The sequence below is a fragment of the Myodes glareolus genome, chromosome 26, assembly GCF_982192425.1.
Source record: "Myodes glareolus chromosome 26, mMyoGla1.1, whole genome shotgun sequence".
Classification (NCBI taxonomy): Eukaryota; Metazoa; Chordata; class Mammalia; order Rodentia; family Cricetidae; genus Myodes; species Myodes glareolus.
In genome coordinates, this window is record NC_142051.1 from 40633447 (window position 1) to 40656600 (window position 23154).

At 43.5% G+C, this 23154-nt stretch overlaps 1 protein-coding gene across 11 annotated transcripts in view; it reads left to right on the top strand.

Moving 5' to 3' along the window:
* The window catches only part of Mybpc1 (myosin binding protein C1), a 78848-nt gene that overhangs the window by 33101 nt on the left and 22593 nt on the right, over positions 1 to 23154 (top strand). For all 11 annotated transcript variants that reach the window (XM_087901914.1, XM_087901909.1, XM_087901912.1 and 8 more), the window contains 12 exons: positions 67 to 184; positions 2066 to 2117; positions 3978 to 4034; positions 9956 to 10122; positions 11372 to 11504; positions 13658 to 13782; positions 14655 to 14760; positions 16339 to 16505; positions 18559 to 18721; positions 20558 to 20664; positions 21086 to 21219; positions 22957 to 23116. In XM_087901914.1, coding sequence (XP_087758040.1) covers positions 67 to 184; positions 2066 to 2117; positions 3978 to 4034; positions 9956 to 10122; positions 11372 to 11504; positions 13658 to 13782; positions 14655 to 14760; positions 16339 to 16505; positions 18559 to 18721; positions 20558 to 20664; positions 21086 to 21219; positions 22957 to 23116 — 1489 coding nt within the window. The remainder of the gene's footprint in view (positions 1 to 66; positions 185 to 2065; positions 2118 to 3977; positions 4035 to 9955; positions 10123 to 11371; positions 11505 to 13657; positions 13783 to 14654; positions 14761 to 16338; positions 16506 to 18558; positions 18722 to 20557; positions 20665 to 21085; positions 21220 to 22956; positions 23117 to 23154) is intronic.

A 23154-nucleotide genomic window follows, 5' to 3' on the forward strand; every position in this document is an offset into this window, starting at 1 on the left:
AAAGGTGAGCGCCTGTCTCTGTCGCAAAGGTCAGCCCGCAGAATGTCTGGATGCTTTCCGTTGCAGATATACACATTTGAGATGCAGATTATCAAGGCCAAGGAGAACTACGCAGGAAATTACCGGTGTGAGGTCACCTACAAGGATAAATTTGACAGTTGTTCCTTTGATCTCGAAGTGCATGGTAAGAGAACCCACTCACCTGGGTAAATGTGGATTTGTACAGGTGGGAAGGGGTGGAGAAGAAATTTATGTAACGCTATCAGATTTGAGTGATTTAATTTGTGTTTTGCTTTGTTTTCGAGACTGGGTTTCTCTGTGTAGCTCTGGCTGTCCTGGAACTCACTCTGTAGACCAGGCTGACCTCAAACTCACAGAGATGCCTCTGCCTCTGCCTCCATAGTGCTGGCATTAAAGGCATGTGTCACCGCCTGGCTTGATTTGCATTTAAGACTGTGTTTTTCTGATTGTGGAGGATTCAGTAAGCCCAATGAACCAGTATTATCTCTTGCTGTCAGTATTCCCTGTCTCCCAGAGAATGATATTACTTTTCTAATGATTTTATCTGTTGCACGAGGCCACTTTTCCTCTGAGGGTTGGGAATAAGACAACAAGGCCGGCAGGAAGCTGGGACAGAAGGGAGATGCTTTCTTATAGTAATTAATGTCCCAAAGTGGAAATTCCCCGCCCATGCGTTCCATGTACTGCCCAGAGAAAATACAAGACGGATAAACCTTAGGGTACATTGAGGATGGGTGAAATCTTCACCTTTATAAGTGGGCAGGTAGAAAACCAACTTGCCAGCAGCAATCATGACCTTAAGATGAGTTCATCCAAATGTGATATGGCCATGAAAAATTTTAAAAAGCCAATATTGTTTTACGTGTAATTATTTACATGGAACGGAATTCAGTTTTAGGGAGTAATGCTTTTCTCTGCAACCTACTGTTTGTCCCACATCTGGAGTGATGTCACTGTGTCATGTGCCCTGGACCTCAACTTGGGTCCCTCTGGAGCAGGGTAACCAGGATCACGAAGACTCCAGAAACCACTTGAATGTGTGGGTGACGGGCGTCAGCCGTGGCTCAGTGCACAGGGAACGGCAGCCACGCCAGAGGAAAACTCCCTTCCTGTACTCAAGCAGTGTTAGGTAAACCAGAGACTATGAGGAGATGAACCTTGTTCTCACATTAGCGTGCGCTCTTCCAGGAAGCCGTGTTGACAAGCTGTGTGTGGTACATGGCTCAACCACTCAGGAGACAGAGACAGGAAAACTACGGCAATTGAGGCCAGCCTGGCTTATAGAATAAATTTCAGACCAGACAGTGCTACATAATAAAACTCTGTCTCTCTGTCTCTAAAAAAGTGAAAATGAATGAAAGAAAGGAAGGGAGGGAGGGAAGCAGGCAGTCAGGCAGGCAGGAAGGAAGGAAGGAAGGAAGGAAGGAAGGAAGGAAGGAAGGAGAGGGAGAGAGGGAGAAAGAGAGATGGGGAAGGGAAGGGAAGGAGGGACGGGAGGGGAGGGGAGGGGAGTGGAGGGGAGGAGAGGGGAGGGGAGGAGAGGGGAGAGGAGGGAACGGATGCAGTGCAGACAGCCTGGACCGGACATGACGTTCTTATTCCGAGAAATGTAAAGCAGATGTGGAATGGTCATGGTCCCTTCACTGTAAAGACTTCTGGTACCCAACAAAGCTGCATCGCCCCAGCCAGGCACGTCTAAGAGTCTCCTGGGAAGCCTTTACAGAATTCTGATTTTTGGGCTTCCCTCCATGGTCTAGCAGTTCAAAATCCCTATCAGGAAATATCAAGTTATTGCATTGAAAAGTTCTCTGTGAACCAGTGGACAGGCAGGTAGAACAACAATTGCCTTCGAGGTCTCTCTGCTGGTTCTTCTTCATTTAGAAAATGAGAAAGGCTGCCTCAGGAGCTCAGCCACCCAGGAGAGTACCCATCTCCCTCCATCTCAGACTTTTCCATCTGGGGAGATCTCCACAGTCCTTGAGAGAACTGCATACAAGTCTGCCTTCTTAACCGCCATTCACTGTGTTGTTCTTTCTTTCCAAAGAATCCACTGGGACTACTCCAAACATTGACATCAGATCTGCCTTCAAGAGAAGGTAATTTCAAAGTGGGAATCCAGAGAGCTTGCATAGAACCTGGAGGCGGATCATTTCCCGTCTGTACTCCATATTCCAAAAAGGCACGGCCCATTCCACTGTTGTAAAACGTATCATGGATTTAAAAGTTGCCATTCTAGAAATGCCATGAGCTTAATGCCCAGCCAACCTTATACTGATAATTTCTTAGAGCATTCTTGTTAGAGTGGAGCCTCCGTTTTTGAGGTCTCGTGATTGACTTAGATTATTCATATTGGGGAGCAGCTTCATCCTTAATTGCGTTGTTTTCCACTGAATGCCCAAAAGAGAAATGGAAAGAACACACCTGATACCGCACCAGCATAGCCAGAGCTGGAAAGTCTCATTCTATCTCTTTTCGTGATGTGTGGAGATACTAAACCATGTGCCCCACCCGAAACACTGATAGCTACTTAGTAAAGTGAACACCACGTCCTGTGGGATGGTCCTAAAGGAATAGCCACTGAATCTGCTGTCGCCGAGCACGCTGTAGAAAGGAATGACCATTTTTGTTGAGTAAGGAAAGTTGCCCATGAGTATAAAAATATGTGATCCCTTTAGCATACAGCAATGGTTTTTGGCTGATTACACAGACTAATCCTAGTGTAATCAGCTAAACTTTCTGCTGCCTTAACTTTCAAGAAATACAATGTTTAGTGACTTTTGAAACATATTTAGCTATTATCTAAATCGCCAGGGATAATTTTTAACTTGAAAAGAAACCTCCAAGTGTCAAATCCCATCACTGCCCCTCTCATCTCATACTTAGCGATAAAGCGACCTAAATGTGTGCATGGAACACGTAGGGATCTCTTAAGGCACGGGGGCAGAAGCTCCTGCTTTTGTGCTTTGAAAGACTAGACATGTGTTGACTTTAAAAAGTCCTCGGCTACCTGCTCTTAGAAAAATGTGAGACCGCCTTAGTCGGGTTTCATTTCTTAGGACTTCCATCTTAGACACCCTGTTTTTAAACCCACATACTCTTTTCTTAGAAACTACAAGTAACATCCGTAAAGCTCAGGAGACAAAAATCTCCACTAGAGATTAAGCATGTAAGTAAATCCGTGGTGTTGCTTACACACCAGCACTGCAGCTTCTACTCAGAGTAGTAGAGAATCAAGATGGCGGCTGCATGCCTGACTTTAAGATGCATTTCTCTACTAGAGGAACTCCTGAGAAGGTTACTAAGAGTTAATGAGCAACTCAAGATGAAAACTGCAACTTTAAAGGTGCAAACAAGAAAACCAAGGGACTGGGCTGCAAAGAGCAGCCGTCTCTTTAAAACAGAGAGAAATGCATCTTCCAGAACGCTCTACAGGGACTAGCTCCGTTTTTATGCCCTGTTGGTAGCACTTATCTGATTCATCTATTCGTGGGCATAGAGGTTACCTTTGGATACAAGGCCATGCGTGCACTTGTGTGTGTGACTGGCTACACGTTGTCCTCCAAGCCAATCTCTGCCTTCCGAGGATAACAGAGATCAGCAAAAGTCCTTTGCTTTTCACACAGGTTCCTTTCCAGAGCCCCCAACCAGCAAAAACAAAGTACTTTGTGTAGCTCGGCTTAAGTGCATTTGTGTTATTAGTTTTAACGCAAATCCAAGCAGCTTCACATATGCAATCTACACTGTGTCTTCTGCCACCATACAGTAGCACAGGTCCTGATGTCTACTTTTCCACAAGTACATACCCCGAAAGCTTACAATGTCACTTGTGTGAAAAGAAATTTAGCCCTTGCGTGCCGGTACAAAATTGCATATACATCCTGTGTAGAGTGTTCATTTGGGGAAACTCATTGTTGTCTGCATTAAACCCAGATTTGCTTTTCTTTTGTTAATGACAGTGGAGAAGGTCAAGAAGATGCAGGGGAACTTGACTTTAGTGGTCTCCTGAAACGTAGGTGAGAACCAAGAGATGCCGTGAGGCACCGTGGCCTGGATCTTTTAGACCCACCCAGAGAAGTCAAGTTTAAGCTGAATGCTTTTCAAAGAGTTGTCATTTCTTACAATATGTTTTGCTCATAGAACATAACAGCCAACTAAACGAGAGCGAGAAGGCAACAATCACACACTAATCCGTTGAAGGCAGTCGCTGGTGCTTCCTAAACATTCTACTTACGTGTTTTATGAGTTTTCACGTATTTTCTTAGTTGAGGGTGAGGAAATCTGATAACTGAGACATCAGATGTAAATGCCTGGAAACAGCCAAGACTACATATGATCCTCTACTGTGATTGAGTAAATACAACTTTTGTTCTACCTTTGATATCTTAACTGAAAATATCAACTTCACATTTTTGGTAGTGGTCTCTGCAACAGACAGATTCACTCTGATTTGCTATTTATGACTCAAATTTAAGACCTTGATTTGAAGACATGCAGCTATTTCATAAAGCGCTAATGATGAAATATTTTTCCTAAATGTTTTATTATGGCACAGTGTTGATTATAAGATACAAACTTATTCCAGAGATGTTCAAAATGCCATCCCCAAGATGCATGTTTTAGAAATAACGAAACACAGTAAACAGAGATAAACACATCACAACTCACACTTCAGTCAGCTTACAGCCATGCTTCAGGATTTTTGTCCATATATATATATATAAAATAATATAATAGACTATATTACGTACGTGTTTTTTACACCTATATAAATTTTTTCAAGACATTTTCTATAGCAGAAAAATCAATAAAAAGAAAGTGTTATTTGCCAGGACTATTCTTTATCTAACAAATTTGTGAAGAAACAGTAAACCTATTAGTCTTAATAACTTATAATTTCGGCATCAGTTTTCATTTAGCATTTCAGATTCATTTTAAAAACAATTTGAGTCCCCTTGGTGATATTAAAGAAACATTAGTACAGGGGCTCCTCAAGAATTGTAAATTCTTGAAAGAAACTTGTGTTTATTTTCTTAGTTTGGTTGGACGGACTTTTTTCCAGTTAATGGAATGAAGATTTCAATCAGAGCCCTAGACCTTAAGGTTAAAAACAGAAATAGTAATAGGTGTGATTTATTAATTAGTGATAAGTATTAATCAACACATGTAGCAATATCAAACACATCTGTTTAATATCTCCATCATTCGCTTAAGTAATATTAATTATTTCCCAGAGTTATTTAAAGTAACAGTATATGAAGTGTCCTTCAGTGAGCCTCATTCTCAGGTGAGAACCAAGGTCCAGAGACAACGTATTGTTTACACAAAGTCACACAGGAACAGGTAGGGCAGACACCCGAATCCAAATCTCTCTGTTTTTTCTTTCTGGGTCAAGGCCATCCCGGTGACCCCAGGTTACAAACAGAACTGCAAGTCTGCCCTAGAGGCTAACACCGTCATTTACAAGGTCCATCAAGCTGCGGACAACAAGGGAGTTTCTCTTCCTGCAGCACATGAGACTCCACTGGAAAGCACCAACCGCTTTCTCTGCAGAAAACAAAGCAAGATGACATCCAGGGAAATAAAGCGGGGTCTGACCCACAGAAAAGAATGAAAAGATACCGATACGAGAGTGAGACAGGCGTAGAGAAGTAAAATAAGGTAGTAAAACGAAAATATTGAATGTCAACGATCACATTTTCTTGACAGTGTGAGATTTCATCCTGTGACTTTGGTGAAAACGTATGTCCCCTCTGAGGTGTGCTTTCCATGTGTGTACTTGTGAAAAATAAAAACTAACAGAATTGTAAAAATTAAATTAAATATAAAGACCTGGGTCACGGTAGGTAGCAGAAACCAGGCACTTGGGGAAAATGGAACATTTTCTTTCAATGTGTTCGTCTTCACACAAAGACCACACACGCACACATGTGCTTAGACGCACATGTGCACACATGCACAAGCGCTCACACACATGCACACACTCACCCACATGAGCGCAGCCAGGATATGACGTGGTAAATTTAGTGCCATGCTCAGATTTAAAGGATGAAAGAGGAAGAAAAAAATAACAGGCTGTTTCTACCAACCGTTTGCACGGAGAAGAAAGAGGATTCTTATTACGTAGCTCAAATGACGGTAGACAAAAGATCCCAGGGAGAAGGGCAGCGACGATGTCTCCAGTTCTCATTTCCTTACATCCTTAATTAAGCTTAGCCCCGCAGGACTGTTCACATAAGACTGTGTCCGTGTAACATGCGGTACTAACCCACCATATAACCGGAGAAGGCGTGTGTTTCCTACTAAACCGTGGGTTGCATGTGTTTTCATTGTGGTAATGACACATGGTTCGCCCTTTCTACTCCTCCAGAAGTGTGTGGCAAAATCTCTCTCGGGATACTTGTTGGAACCAGTGTCCGGGGAGAGAAAAGTCTCCCTTTGCGTATGAAAGCCAGCTTATTTCAATATACAGTAGATGAACCAAGGCTCATCTTTGGCGCTGTACTTCATTATAGGATTAGACCTTTATATTTAGAAGTCTACATAAAATTTCTATAAATGATTTATGGGTCCCTGGGGCCATCAGTTTATAGAAATTTTTGCTGTAGATAAAAGCACGGAGGACCCTCTACGGATCTAGCGCCGTGATGCAGAGGAATCTAAAAATCGAGATTTCTCCCCTCTCAGGGCTTCCGTTAGCCACACAGACACAGTGAGCAGCCACCATGGTACATGAAGACGGGTTCCAGGAGGGTTGACAGTGCAGAACAGAGCTGTGACCTCACAGCCCAGCACCAGATCAATTCTGTTTAAACTCAGGGCTACACTGAAGTGACAGGAAAAGAAGAAAAAGATAATTGATGTTCACATACGATTTGATAAGGAACACGCCAGAAAGGCATAGATTATCATATATATGTGAACAGACGATGGTTGTGCGTCTCCTCTGGGAAATGGTGAGCATTCTCATTGGCTTCTTCTGGAAGCGTTCACCTCCTGAGACACCTAGTGTGTCTCGCTTTTTTTTTTTTTCTTGTGCCTCTTGTAGCAATTTAAATTATAATAAACACTAGGTGTGTGGCTCAGTTGGTAGAGGATTTACTCACCTGGCATGAACAAGACTGTGAGTTCGAGTATCAGCGCCAGATGAACTGGCCCTGGTAGTACACACCCGTAATCCTAGCGCTCAGGAGGTGGGCACAGGAGGATCAGAAGTTTAAGGTCATCCTTAGCTACATCATAAAGTCAGGGCCAGCCTGGGCTACGTAAGTCGTTTTCAAAGCTAACAGAAAACAGAATAAGTTTTATAGACTTTCATATCTTCAAATATTTCCACCGTGTGTAATACGAAATATGTAAATTGAAATAGGTATGACATAATTCTTCTTGACTAAAATACCAGAGGCAACAAAATCTCCAGATTTAACATGATCAAAGTAAGAAATAATTATTGAGTGACTCTATTTAGGTTGAAATGTAATGAAAATCTTCAATAGATTGAGGGGACGCTCCACAGAAAACATGCACACGTGTGTACTTATGTGTTCAAATCACAATTATCCAAATTTAAAATATTTAGAAACTGAGCTTTTATTACCTTTGATTATGTGTTTCTGTGTCTCTGTGAGTGAGTGCCAGGTGTGTGGGGGCTGACCATGGAAGCCAAAAGAGGTGTCGGGTCCCTTGGGTCTAGAGCTGCAAGCCATTATGAGCTACTCCACACGGGTGCTGAGAACCAAACTCAGGTCTTCCGGAAGAGTAGCAAGGAGTCTTAATGACCCCGCCCTCTCTACAGCTCCCAGTGTAAAACACTAAAAGATGGATGGAAAATGAAGACCGCTGTCAGTCTGCAGGTTTAGTAAATCTGGCCAATCATTAGCAATGTTCCAATTCAAGGATAATTTCAATTCCTGTACATGAACACAAGTCCTATTTTCACTCGGTGAGATGAAAAAGATGTTTGTTTCTTGTTTGTTTATTTTTTTTTTTGAGACTCTGTCACACTGTGTAGCCCTGGGTGACCTGAAGTTTTCTGTGTTGACCAGGCTGTTCTTAAACGCAGAGATCCACCTGCTTCCCCAAGTGCTGAGATTAAAAGTGTGTGACACCCTGCCCAACTGGGTTATGAGTTTTTTTTAAAGATACATTTTCTTTTTCCTTTGTTAAAAGAGATTTTAAAAGAAGTTGACAGGGGTATGTGAGAATGACCGCTTGCAGATGCCGGAAGAGGGTGCTGGATTCCTTGGAGCCAGGGTGACGGGCAGTTGTGAGTTTTTCAGTTTGGGTGCTGGGAACCGGACTTAGCTCTTATGCAAGAGCACTGTGTGCTCTTGACTGCAGAGCCGTCTCTCCAGCCCCTACACAGATTCCTTAATGGGACTGGCTCGGCGTTGCCATTAAGACGGCAGACCAAAGACTTCTTCTGCTCTCCAGAGTAGCTTCATTCTCTACATTGGACGGGAAGACACGACAGTGTAAGATGGAAAGATCTTTAGACATTATCCTCGCCTCGGCTCCCCCAAGCCCTACATGGCCATTGTCATTTCGTCTCAGGACACCTGCGACTTTAAAGAGGAAGTTCTGAGACAGGTGTGACTGCTGTGACAAAGCCACGTGACCCACGTGACCCACGTGACCCAGTGTTCGAGCCACCGTATTTTCACTGTAATCTCTCCAAGTAGTGACCAATTTTCTCTAAAACCACATTCAAACCAGTGCTATTCACAATAAGAATCCCCGTAACGTTTTAAAACTAACCCCATAAAAAGCTAGGTAACCTTAAACAAAATAACCAGGACTATTTAGCCAGAGGAGAAAACCAGTTTAAATTATGTCTTTCATTTGTACTAAACTCACTCACTAAAAAGTTCATGTGTAAGTGTTGGCTTCATTTTGTGAGTTTGAAATAAGGGCAAGACAAGACATGTATTTTAATTTCTCTCTTTTTTCTTTCTTTCTTTCTTTTTTTTTGAGTCAGGATCTTACTTGTAACACACCTGGCCTGTGATGACCAGGCTGGCCTCAAACTCACCAAGACCCGCCTGCCTCTGCCTCCCAAGTGCTGACACATATAACATATGACACATGGAGGAGGTCACGGCTGCACCACCGGCGGTGTCGTCGTTATAAGGGCGGTGACGTCATGTACTGCTTCATGTGTTCCAAGCGTGCTTTGTCCATGATCAGGATGTGGGGTCATAGTACCCCGTTACTTGTTCATGGAAACTTAAGCCGTTTATCTGACAGCTTACCATTAAGCTGTCTATAACCCAAGCCCATTCTCACTCTTAAAAAAAAAAAATTCAAGATGATATGTTAAGATGAGGTGCGACAGAATATTTTTTTGCCTCATTGTTATTTTTTCTCTCAACTTAGAAAAACAATTTTCTTTTAAAATGCATCTTAATCCACACTAATATGAAGAACAAGGAAAAACCTTTTATGGTTTTTTTTCAATTTTTTAATGTAAAAAATAATAAAATAATGCACATGTTTATTAACATGACAAAAACAAATTCTGGAAAAATCCATAGGTTGGAAATACTGTCTGGATTATATTTACATCAATATATGTAGAAAGGGATTTTTTTCACTCACAGACCAATTTAAAATATTAATTCTTAATCTGCTTTTCAAACTGAATCTACCACCTGCATGTGAGGTGAGATCTGTTTTTAAGTTTTTGCAATTCTTACCTTCCATTGCTTCTTGGCCTTTTGGCCAAGATTAAATGCGATCAGACTTAAAAATTGAGAGGAAAGTATCTCAGGATTTGTTCTGACATCCCTACCAGCCTCCATTTGTGTTTTGAAGTTGGGAAAACAAAGTTCAAAGCGTACATCTGACCCTGAGCGTCACGGAGTGGGATCGTACCCCACATTCCAGGTTTTTGGGAGCAGGACAGGTTCTAACCTAAGCGACCATTCTTCCGGGCTAGGGAGGTGAAGCAGCAGGAGGAAGAGCCGGAGATAGATGTGTGGGAGCTGCTGAAGAATGCCAACCCCAACGAGTACGAGAAGATCGCTTTCCAGTATGGCATCACTGACCTGCGTGGCATGCTCAAGCGGCTCAAGCGCATGCGCAGGGTGGAGAAGAAGAGCGCAGGTGAGCACATCCGGATCTGCAGCCTAGAACTGTGTTCAGTTGGTCTCTGCTTCCTGGGCCTGCAGGGATTCAGGGTTCTTTCAGTTCACATTGGAGGAGTGCCCCGGTAGTGGCGTGGCTCCTCGTGGCTTAGGGTCAGCACCTTTGCAGTACCACGGATGCCACACAAGGAAGCAGAGGACACCCCGTGGCCTCCAGGAACTTCTCTGAGGTCCCCATTTATTCAGGTTCATCTCTCCCTCCCTCTGCAGCTCTTGATTCTTCCTCAGAGCTCGCCCCTCACATCCAGTAAGGTTTCAGGGGTGGGTTTACTCCGCTATGGTTCAAAACATAAAGTTGGGTCGGGGAAGGCATGCATTTCAAGTTGGCCACTAGAGCCTCCAGTTTTTCTGCTCTGGATCATTGTCAAGTTCTAGTGGTGGAATATGTTGGGGTGATATCAAGCCTATTATTGTTTCCCTTCATGTTCAATTGACCCTATACAGAACCCCTTATGACCCCTTTCAAAAGGCTGGCTGGCCTACCTAAACCCTGAGTTCTGAATCCATGTGCTAAGTAACCAGTTGGAAATCTAATAGTCGTTTTTATCTTTTGAAAATAAGAGAAAGTATGGGGCTGGAGAGATGGCTCAGAGGTTAAGAGCACTGACTGCTCTTCCGGAGGTCCTGAATTCAATTCCCAGCAACCACAGGGTGGCTCACAACCTTCTGTAATGAGATCTGGTGCCCTCTTCTGGTCTGCAGGCATACATGGAGGCTGAACACTATGTACATAATAAATAAATCTTTTTAAAAAAATAATAAGAGAAAGTGAGTGAGCATAGGCCAGCGAGATGGCTCAGCGAGTAATGGTGTTTGCTGCCAAATCTAACCACTTTAACCAGGAATGTACACGGTGGAAGGCGAGAACAGACTCCTCACTGCATCTTCTGACACCAACCCCTGCATATGCATGCAGGCGCATACAAAATAAACTAATGTAATTTAAAGTTAGTACTAGCGCTATTTTTCTCTGATGCTTTTTTAAAAAACACATGAATTCTCTTTCAACTTTAAACCATCTTATTGTATACATGTTAGAATAACTCTGAAATATATGGGGTAATGGGACAGCTTCCAGCTTTATTCTTCCCTGGGACTTATTTTTTTAAACATGTTCTTAGATTTTTTTTCATGTACACATTAACTATTTAAATTGATACCCTGCATGCACGCACACGATCATTTTGTTTGTTCGTTTCTATCTACAGCTTTTGCAAAAATTCTCGATCCCGCCTACCAGGTGGATAAGGGAGGCAGAGTGAGGTTTGTGGTGGAGCTGGCAGATCCGAAGCTGGAGGTGAAGTGGTTTAAGAATGGTCAGGAAATTCGACCCAGCACCAAGTAAGTGGGCTTCAAAGGACTCGATGAAATTATAAATGAACAGCAGTTTGGCTTAACCTTTAGAGACTGAAGGGATCTTTTAAGCGTCTGTTTTTCTGTAAGTCCTAAAATGTAAAACTGTGCAGAGGAGGAGGAGTTACGTTTCGTGGAGTTTGGAGTTCTGAAAGTCACGGCGCTGTGTAAAATAAACTCTCATGTTTTCCGAGGCTATTTCGAGAGAGTCGCGATTATTTTCTGTCCCTACACATTCTGTGTCATTATCTCAGTGTCTCTCTATTCAAAATAACAAAACTTAGAAATGTTTGAAATAGACAGTTGAGATGCCAGATGAAAATCGCATCTCATAGCCAGAAGGTTTGGGGTTTGGGATTTGTTTATGGTTTTTTTCCCCCCAAAATAACTTGAGTATTTGATAGTGGTCAAACATCTTCTACTTGGGTGCTGCTGGGAGTAGCCACAGCATTATCTAAACAGAACAGTGTGATGTTAAAGTAATAAAACTCAGGCCAGATGGTGGCGGCGCACGCCTTTAATCCCAGCACTCGGGAGAGGCAGGCAGATCTCTGTGAGTTCGAGGCCAGCCTGGTCTACAAGAGCTAGTTCCAGGACAGGCTCCAAAGCTACAGAGAAACCCTGTCTTGAAAAACAAAACAAAACAAAAAGATCATGAAACTCGGGCCTAAGCCCGTGTTTTATTATGTGTCCTCCCTCTTCCAAGGGAAGGAGTAGTCGAACTGATCTCTGATGGTATCGCTAGTCTGCCATGAAACCACTTCATAGCGATCTTCCTCAGCCTGGGAGATTTCCAGCCTTTGCATACTATTTGAAGTTACTAAGTGCCTCATGTACATCGACACAGACTTTAATCCCAGAAACCCGTCACTTCTAGAGTACAGTGACATGGTTTCCAGCTTCTCCGTGGGCTCATGTCTAATAGAATGACTTTGAGATAATATTTATACCCAGTGCAAAAGTCTCTTGAAAACAGCCTCGATTCACTCAGAAGTGGTTTTCCTAGGTCAGTTTTACTAGAAAACATTGATATGTTTTGTTATTGAAGTCCTCAATTTGAGATATTGCCTCACTTTGGTTTTTTGATCAGCTATAGAATATGCTTACATGCTCCTCCATAATCAACGTAATCAATTAGAGTGTTTTCTCTTCCTGACTTCTAGTGTTCTGTTTCTGAACTTTCTTTTGAAAATGGATTTGATTTGATGTATGTTGGTGTTTTGCCTCACATGTATGTCCATGTACCATTTGTGCCTGTGGAGGCCAGAGGTTGAGTAACAGACAGTTGTGAGCTGCCACGTGGGCACTGGGAATCAAACCCAGGTCCTCTGGAAGAATAGTCATTGCTCTCAACTGCTGAGCCATCTTTTCAGCCCGGCAAATGATTTCTTAATAGAGAGTAACTGTGGTACAATAGGCCCAGGGGTTAAGCTCATTTAAGAAACTGTATTTGCTGTTGCTCTTATCAAGTAAGATAAGTTATTGCTTACATTGTACAATCATTTATCCGTCCAACAAAAATATCCTGTGTCTGTGGGCTAGACAATGAGCAAGGCAAAGTGTCTGCCACTTTTGTACCATACATAATTAATACATAATCATTTGAAGAATGTACAGAGTTAAAAATCTCACTAATTGGGGATGGACAGATGGCTCAGTGGTTAAGAGCACCGCCTGCTCGTCTAAAGGCCTAAGTTCAATTCCCAGCAACCACATGGTGGCTCACAACCATCTGTAATGAGATCTGGTGCCCTCTTCTGGCCTGCAGGCATGCATGTAAGCAGAATATTGTATACATAATAAATAAATAAATCTTTAAAAAAAAGTCTCACTAACAGACTCAACCAACTCTATCTTCCAAAAGTGGGTTAACTATATGAGAATTTATTTATATTTGTAATTAAAACTTATATGAAAGAAGAGAATAAATTAAATAATATGTGTAAATACACATATTTTCCATATACCATAAAAATAGAAAATGAGCTTTTGTTTGACATTAACTGAACATATAAAATATGCTGCACAAATAGAAGATCATAGCTTTATCCTTGATTCTCAAGTATTAACAAAGGATAAGCCAAATCTGCTAATAAAGAAAATCCAGGTCACAAACTCTGCCTCCCCCCTGTTCGAAACAGATACATCTTTGAACACAAAGGAAACGAGAGAATCATGTTTATTAATAACTGCTCGCTGACAGATGATTCGGAATACTACGTGACAGCTGGGGACGAGAAGTGTTCCACCGAGCTCTTCGTGAGAGGTAAAGAGAAAGGTCTTCCTGCATTAACCAGGGGCAAGGGATCTCCTCCCGGGGACACTGGTCCGAGCGACAGGCAAGGTGGCCGCTTTAGCCGAGAGCAGAAGCAGTCTCTCCTCCAGAGACGTCCAGCTTGTCTGTTTGGTTAGCTCAGTATGGAGGCTCCATTACGTCGGCAGGTGTCCTGAGTCTTAATTCATCCCCTGATTTGTTGAAGAGCAGCTGAGGGGAGAGAAAAGCTGCAACGTGAAACTACCTCACGCTTTTGACGTTAAGCCAAGCACTGTTCAGCAAGATGGATATTTCAGGGTCAGTCTCTCAAACCCAACAGATATCTTGGCCCCTTAGCTGAATACATGAAAGCAGCTACATTAGGAGAAGGACATCGCCCACTGGTGTCCAAAGAGCAGTATTTACTAACCCTGATGAAAAGCTGGGGGTAGGGGTGGGGTCAAAGAATGCCAGGTTGACCTTATTTTCTCTCTGAAGCCCTCTGGCTACAGATAACTCTATTCTCTATCCTTGGTCGAGAGCCAGAATCAAAACCTCATTATACACTCTCTGTCATCTACCATCTGGTACCTTACTTGACGAAGGCAGGAAGTTTGGTGTGCATTTTATGTGCTCTCCAGAACAATAATTCGTTGGATTTGAATGGTTCTGAAACAACTGGGGGGAGCTGATCCTTCAGCGACAGCTGTTTGCTTTGCCACAGACAGACAGACAGACAGACAGACAGACAGATTCTCACTTCCAATTCACGCCCCACAATTGATGTTTCTTCCCCATTGCTGGGTTTTCCCCTGTGAACAGACTGGGGTTCAAGACACGGGCTCTGGCTGTTTAATGATTTTGATTTCCCCCGCTCCAACCAGAGCCTCCGATCATGTTGACTAAGCAGCTGGAAGACACGAACGCCTACTGTGGGGAGACAGTGGAGCTGGAAGTCGAGGTGTCAGAAGATGACGCCAACGTCAAATGGTAAAATCGCTTTGTGGATGCCTGCCTGTGTCTGATAGCCCAAGTGTCTTCATGACAAATAGAATGCAGCATGGGGCCGTCTGCGTCTCCACATGGGAACAATCTCAACCTCTTCTGTATGGGCAGAGATGATAACTCAAACCCTCCCATGAGCTGAAAAGCCAACTCCTAGAGATCTGTCTGAACAGAGACGTAGGGAGGCGGGTATTTACTGGGAAATGGGTCACGCAGGTTATCCAAGAGTTTTGACTGGAAGTCGTGTGGGTGTTCTTCAACTTTGTAGCTGTCCTAAGCAGGGACTTACACGAAAAATATAATGTGCCTATTTTCCATTTCAATCCTCACTGTCTCTGGGAAGGTAAACCCAGCAGGACAGCGTTCACCTAGCACACTCAAGGCCCCAGACCCCAGCCCTATCGCCCAAGAATTCATTTTTTCACCACTTTATATTTTTTGTTCCCTAGAAAAATACGATAGGATGAAAATCGCCAACTCCTTTCGGTAATTCAGAAGAGCCAGGGGATGTGGTTTTAATGGTGATGCACAGTTACCTGGTCCAAGGTCCTCAGTTTGACCATTTGCAACACATGCACGAACAAACAAAGAAAAACAAAAATGCAAGGTGGTGGGAAAGGAAGTGTCTTTTATTGTATGCTCCCTGAGCATCATTAGCTCAAGATTAAAAACTAGAAGATTTAAGATCATAGGATGAAATGTGGTGTTGAGAGGAATATAGTAAATTACACTGCAGGAATCAGTAGTCACGAGTGTGGAAAAGATCGTTAGCACTGGTCTGGAATATCACCTTAAAAGTGTGTTGTGAGTCCGAAAGTGAGACCGAATTTATTCCTAGCACCCACCTCCGACTGAATGAGAAGAGGTGCTCCATGTTCTTTTCTTGGTCTATTTGTTGTTTTTGGCTTTTTGGGGGGAGGCAGTGTTTCTCTGTGTAGCTTTGGATCCTGTCCTGTCCTGGAACTCGCTCTGTAGACCAGGCTGGCCTCGAACTCACAGGGATCCGCCTGCCTCTGCCTCCCAGGTGCTGGGATTAAGGGCGTGCGCCACCACCACCCAGTGCTCGTTTTCTTTAAATGTGATTTTGTACAAAAGACTTGACCAGCGGACCTAAGTCGTGTTTTTTTTTTAATATTTATTTATTTATTGTGTATACAATATTCTTTCTGCGTGTATGCCTGCAGGCCAGAAGAGGGCACCAGACCTCATTACAGATGGTTGTGAGCCACCACGTGGTTGCTGGGAATTGAACTCAGGACCTTTGGAAGAGCAGGCAATGCTCTTAACCGCTAAGCCATCTCTCCAACCCCCTAAGTTGTGTTCTTTAGTGAATCCTTCCTGTATGTCTGTCTGGGGTGTGTTAGGAACCTTGGAAAACAGGGGGATAAAACAATAAACAAACATTTCCAGAAACTTAATTTTTTCATTTTATATGTATTACATACATATATTATATATACATATGTATGATCTAGTTTGATCACATCTCCCAATACCCTCCCTTATTCCCTTCTTCTTCCCACTGAGCATCTTCTTCCTCCCTTTACGTCCATGCTAACTCAGGTTTAAGAACGGTGAAGAGATCTTCCCAGGTCCAAAGTCAAGATACAAAGTTAAAGTTGAGGGCAAGAAACACACCTTGATCATAGAAGGCGCAACGAAGGCTGACAGCGCCGAGTACTCGGCCATGACGACCGGGGGACAATCATCTGCTAAACTGAGTGTTGACTGTAAGTCAGACGTCTCTGTGTCTTCTCAATCTATACACGATTGTGTTTATTAACTCAGCCTTAGGACATTTCAATCTGCTCTGTAGCACGTTTAATAAAAACCCAGACGCAGATGTTGGTTTTCACCCTGAAGGTCAGAAAAGCAAAACAGCCAGTCACTGGCTCTTACTTCTACCTCAGTCTGAAATGGCGATCTTGCCTCCAGGCATTTCAGAATGAGACTGTGTCTGAGGGCTGTCTCCTCCCGTTTATAATCCTCTCTAGGGCTGGGATTAAATGTGTGCACCACTGGGATTAAAGGCCTACACTACACGGTTGGTTTCTATGGCAAACTAGCGAGGCTACTGAGATTAAAGGTGTATTTCACCACTGCCTGGTCTGTGAGGCTGATCAATGTGGCTGTTTTACTCTCTGATTTTCAGGCAAGCTTTATTTATTAAACTACAGATGGAATGCCGCTATACTACTTGATCTTTTACTCAAAGATAAAAGATCAAGATATGCAGAATTGGACTCTTGCTGTGTGTTCTATCAAGTCTCTTAGAAAGGGATCAACTACTTGATTTAATAGTAGTGTACCAGTTCTGGGAAGAAAGAATAAAATCACCTACCAGAAAACTTACCTAGAAAGTTTTCAGTGCCAGACCATGAAGGCAGACAGTAAATATGCCCAATGCTGACGCCGTTTGCCTAATTATTTTCTGCTATCTGGTCATTAAAGATTCAACACTCGGCATACAACTTGTAATTGCACTTGGTATGAGAAGGAAGTTGCTTAAACCAAGGGAGCCAATGAGGACTCTCAGTTGAGGAGCGTCATCTGCTGCTGCGGGGCTCGCACAGCGTAAGAGAGCCACTGCTTCCGTGTTCACACCCGAAGATTCTCTTAAAGTAGCCATTTCTCAATAGCAATCTAGTCCCAGCTGCCACGAAAATTAGAATAGTTGAATGTCCCAAAGGTTGATCACACGCACAGAGCAGACATCTTTCTTCCTTACTCCTCTGCTGGTCCAGAAGAAACAATTTCAATGTCTCCATATGATTCATGGAATTGTGGCCATTTTAGTTTGATATCAAAATGTGTGTTGACCACGGGCAGATTTTGACCTGACCTTTGTATCCATTCAAAGTAATTACAGTCAGTTCTGCCTTCATGTGTTGTATCTATTTTTAAAAATCATTACACTATGCAAATTCATGTGATAATAACCACAAGGTTTATGGAATAAGTAAGATTTGAGGCATTCCACAAAAACTCTGCTAGTGACCTGTTAAAAATACAGCAAAGGGCGGAGAGACGGCTCTGTGGTTAAAAGCATGCGCTGCTCTTGCAGAGGCTCCAAGTTCAGTTCTCAGAACCCACGTGACTCCTCGCTACATGTGTAGCTACAATTCCAAGAGATTCAGTGCCCTGTCTGGTCTCCCTGAGCACCAGGCATGCGCACAATGTGTATATATAGATACATTCATAAATACTCATAAAATAAAAGCAAACAAGTCTTTAGAAAATACAAAGATAATCCGGGCGGTGGTGGTGCACGCCTTGGGAGGCAGAGGCAGGCGGAGATCTGTGAGTTCGAGGCCAGCCTGGTCTACACAGTGAGTGCCAGGATAGGCCCCAAAGCTACACACAGAAACCCTGTCTCAAACAATAAAAGATAAAGATCTCATTCCAAAGAACAAAAATGTGTCGCAGTTTTTCTCGTGTTAAATTGTTGGTAATAACAGTACTTAGTCTTAACCTTGAAAGGGACCTGAGATTTCCTTGTGGATGTGGCCCTGGAATTAAACATGGAGTAGTTTACAAACAGTTGTAACCTTAGATGTGAATGGATGTGGCTTGTATCTTCTGGGCGAACAACCATCGTGATGGCTATCTGAGGTGATGAACTTGTGCTACGCTCGGTTCTGTCCAGTTCCATCATCAACACTGGGAAAATGTGTCCTCTCCAGAGCATGTGTGGCAGCAGAACTGACAGGACCCTGTGAAATGCCGCCAGGCGGGCTGGTCTGCAGCCTGGCTGCGGGTTCATCACGCTCTCTGTTTCTGTAGTGAGGCCCCTCAAAATCACGACGCCGCTGACCGATCAGACTGTCAAACTTGGGAAAGAGGTGTGCTTGAAGTGCGAAATCTCTGAAAACGTGCCGGGAAAATGGACAAAAAATGGCCTGCCTGTCCAGGAGAGCGACCGTGTGAAGGTTGTGCATAAAGGAAGGTAAGCAAGCCATCCAGAGTTGGCCACATTCGCTTTTCCTACTCCCCAAGTTACATATTCGTGGACTCTTTCTTTGGAGAGTAGGGAGACAACTTATTCACGGTCTGGTAAGAACTGGTGACTGCTTTGCTGTATACCCCACCCTGCTTGAGATCCTCTGCCTGTGCCTCATGCTATGGCATACCATCCCAAACTTGCCAACGGCACCATCTGAACGTGAGGCTAGAGGAATGACTGAGGACCTGACCAGTTATCAGCTGGCCCTAATGTTCATTAAGATAGATAGGAGACCACTGGTTTGGGCTGAATTTCTGCCCCCGGGCCCAGCAGACCAAATAAACATGGTGGTACCCATGCTGAAGTTCCACCCTGCCTTGCCCAAACCAAGTCATTTATCTGAACTGCAGAAATTGAGATAATGAGGACTAATACCAAACCCTAGAATGGGACACGTGGAGTTGGCATGAGGAGGGAGTTCCCTCTGCTTGGGAAGAACCTGTGTTGTGTTATCTGATGCTGCTCCCCCCCACCCCTTTGTCTATAATGTCAGCTTCCTCTCTTCAGTTTCTTGGAGCACTCATTCTGCTTTATGGAGTTTGTTGCCTGATTCCAGAATGCAAATAAAGGTCAATTAAGATCCTTATACCAAGGGACTGGGGAGATGCTTCCGTGGTTAAGAGCTTAGAGAACCAGAGTTCAATTCCCAACACCTACACGGTAGCTCACAGCTGTCTTAATTATAGTTTCAAAGATCTCTTCTGACCTTCACAGGCCCTGCATGCACACAGCACACATATATACTTGCAAACAAAACACCCATACGCATACAATAAAAATAAATCTTTTCTTGTTTGTTTTTGTTTTGTTTTGGTTTTGGTTTTATTTTTTGAGACAGGGTTTCTCTGTGTAGTCCTGGCTATTCTGGAACTCTCTATATAGACCAAGCTGGCCTTGGACTCAGAGATCTTCCTGCTTCTGCCTCCTGAGTGGGATTAAAGATGTGTGCCACCACCACCAGGCTAATAAATAAATCTTTAAAAAAAATCTTTACACAATAATTATGTCAGTCATTTAATTAAGTCATATTAAATAATAATAGCTATCCTATGACCTTCCTTCTATTTTCGATTTCTTGGAGGAAGCATAATTGCCTAGAATCTAGCAAAGATTTAAGGCAAGGAATTGAACCTTGATTCACAGACTCTCACCTGATTGCAAGTGGCTTTATGGAGCTTAAAAATAGTCTTTAAAGTTTTGTATGTATACAAAAATACACACATCCATAACATCACAGATTGTCCTTCATACGTCACTGCATGTATGTCTACATCAGTATATATGTGTGTAGTGCTGAAGATTGAATCCAGGGCCTCACACATGCTAGGCTAACGCTCCACCCCGAGCTATACACGTTTTACAGTGGAATGTCCATACGTTCCATCCAGTCCTCACTGATTCGTGACCCGTAAATTTAGGAGCTATTATTCTTTGATGCATGCAGCCAGAGTCAGCGTTACTCTTTGTCATTTCTTGTATGTGTAAGTGTAGCATTGCTAAGATACTGTGTTTTGTTCCTTTTGAAGTTATGAAAAAGGAATGATAGACACATATATAATAAGCAAATTGCATTTGCAGAGATACTTTCATAGACTCCAAGCCAGAGCTGACTTGGTCAATAAATAGAATAAATGCCCCCCCAATCTCTCCGTGTCCCTCTTTCTCCTCCTCTTTCTCCCTCTCCTCTATGAAGTAAGCACATTAAGTAAAGGACAGGTCTCTTTGGCGTGGGTCATGGATACTCTCCAGCCTTGCAGTGTCGGGAATCTGTTCCTTTAGGATCCACAAGTTAGTCATCGCCAATGCTCTCACAGAAGATGAAGGGGAATATGTGTTTACACCGGACGCCTACAACGTTCCTATGTCTGCCAAAGTGCATGTCATTGGTGAGTAGATCAAAGACATTATCACACAGCTGTCCATTTGCTTGCTCACCTTGGACTGTAATGCCTCAAAAGCTATATGACTCAAGGATCCATTAACTTGATATTACTCATCCATTATAAGTAGTTGATTTATAAGTCTAACAAGAAGCAGTTAAGGGTGCCAAGCACCAAGTGTTGTGATGACATATATATATATATATATATATATGTGTGTGTGTGTGTGTGTGTGTGTGTGTGTGTGTGTGTATGTATGTAAATATGAGTATATATGCACATATAAATATATGCATATACATACATACGTACGTACTTTTAGCCAGGTTAAAAATTGATTGTTACCAATGTTTATCAGTAGCTGGTCACTAGTCAAAATACATGGAAAAGGTGTATGGTGACAGACGCTGTGCTGAATAAATTCCAGATCCACCCAAGATCATCCTGGATGGCCTTGATGCTGACAACACAGTTACAGTGATTGCTGGAAGCAAGCTTCGTCTTGAGATCCCGGTCACAGGGGAGCCACCTCCCAAAGCCATCTGGAGCCGAGCAGATAAGGTTTGTCTCATACACGCATGCACACATGCATGCACATGGCCCAACCTACTCCTTGTCCCTTTCCCCCATGATTCAGGTGAAGGAAAAAGGTACAAATCAGTTGTATGCTAAAGCTGGGTGTAGTGGGGTGGAGCACGCCTTTAATCCCAACACTGGAAACAGACACGGGCAGATTTCTGTGAGTTTGAAGCTAGCCTGGTCTACATGAGGAGTTCCAGGACAGCTACAAAATGAGACCCAAACTCAAACACACACACACACACACACACACACACACACACACACACACACGGAGCACATTATGGATATAATTCCTTTGAAAAGAGAATGGATGCTGGTTTTCAGATAAGTCTATTAATCATATATTTATTTTCCTATTTCCAGCCACCCACTTATTCTGCCAAGCATGATTTTACGAGTGATGGACAGGGTCCCACCTTATACCCCATGGATGTCATGGGGCAGGGAGGAAGAAAAGTGGAAAAGTCGTGAATAAGTGAAGAAATTAAGGAATAAAATCACTTTGCATAGGAGGCAGTGTAACGTGTGGGAGACTTAGAAAGTCTGCTGGGACGCTTAGGCCAGGAGGAGAAAAACACAAGAAATGGGTGGGGAAAGAATCTCAGTTTAAGCTGCTCCTGGCTTCCTGCTACCAAAAACTTACATTTGAAAAGCAGAACAAGAAACTTCCTGCCAAAACAGAACAGCAGGAACCCGATTTAGAGTCTCACATAGGTAATCCCCAAATTGACAAAATTGTGTGAAGTTATTTTCTCGACATTGGCATTGAGTTCTGAAACGGAACAACTCCAAATATGACCAGAGAGTGAGGGAGGCCTACAACTGCCTTGCTGAGCGAGTTCTCCCCTGGTGGGGGATGTGCTTAGGGGTTGAGCCTTTGCCCTGGCATGTGTGGGGGCCCTGGATTTGATTCCTTGCAGAGGAGGGGACAGGGAGAGGACATATTTCAGTTTCAAGGAATGTACAGGAGGAGGCACCCAGTCAGAACCTACCGACTCTTTAGGATTTTTCATTCAAGAAGTTCAAGATGGCAGAAATCATCAGACATGTGCCAGAGTAGAAAGTTATACAAATCCAGCCCCGGGGCTCTCCAACCAGTGTGGTGGCCTTTAACCCCAGCATGCTGGAGGCAGAGGCAGGGGGTTTTTGTGAATTCAAGGTCAGCCTGGTCTACACAGCAAGTTCCAGGCCAGTGAGGGCTGTGTAGTGGCACCCTGGTTCAGTAAACTAGAAGTTGGGATGTAGCTCAATGGTTTATGGTTTTAAATTGAAGAAAGAAGAACACAATAGAAGGATAGAAGGCTCAGCTTTCCTCTGCCAGCGGGAAATTGGTCCTCATCTAAAGTGGAAACTGAGGGCTGGGCAGATGGCTCAGTGATTAAGAGCACTGGTTGCTCTTAAAGAGGGCCTAGGTGTCAGTTCCCAGCACCCACATGGCAGCTCACAGCCACCTATAACTCCAGCTCCAGGAGATCTGACGCCCTCTTCTGACCGTTAGGGGCATTGCATACACATGGTTCAGGCGAAACAGTCACACAAGTAAAATAAAAATAACTCTTAAGAGAAACGAAAGGAAAACAGTAGTAACTGGAGTAGGACGTGGACTGACCCGACGATGTGTCTGTTGGGCTCTCGGGCCTCCCTGCCTGGGGTCCTCGGGGGCTCTGCAGAAGCTCCTGTCAGTCCTTCGTGCCAAGTCTGCCCCTTCCTTGTCAGGCTATCATGGAGGGCAGTGGCCGGATCAGGGCAGAATCGTACCCTGACAGCAGCACGCTGGTCATTGACGTGGCGGAGAGAGACGACTCTGGCGTGTACAACATCAACCTGAAAAACGAAGCTGGGGAAGCTCATGCGAGCATCAAGATCAAAGTTGTGGGTAAGTCCTCCACGGAGCCAACCTCCATTCCAGAGCTG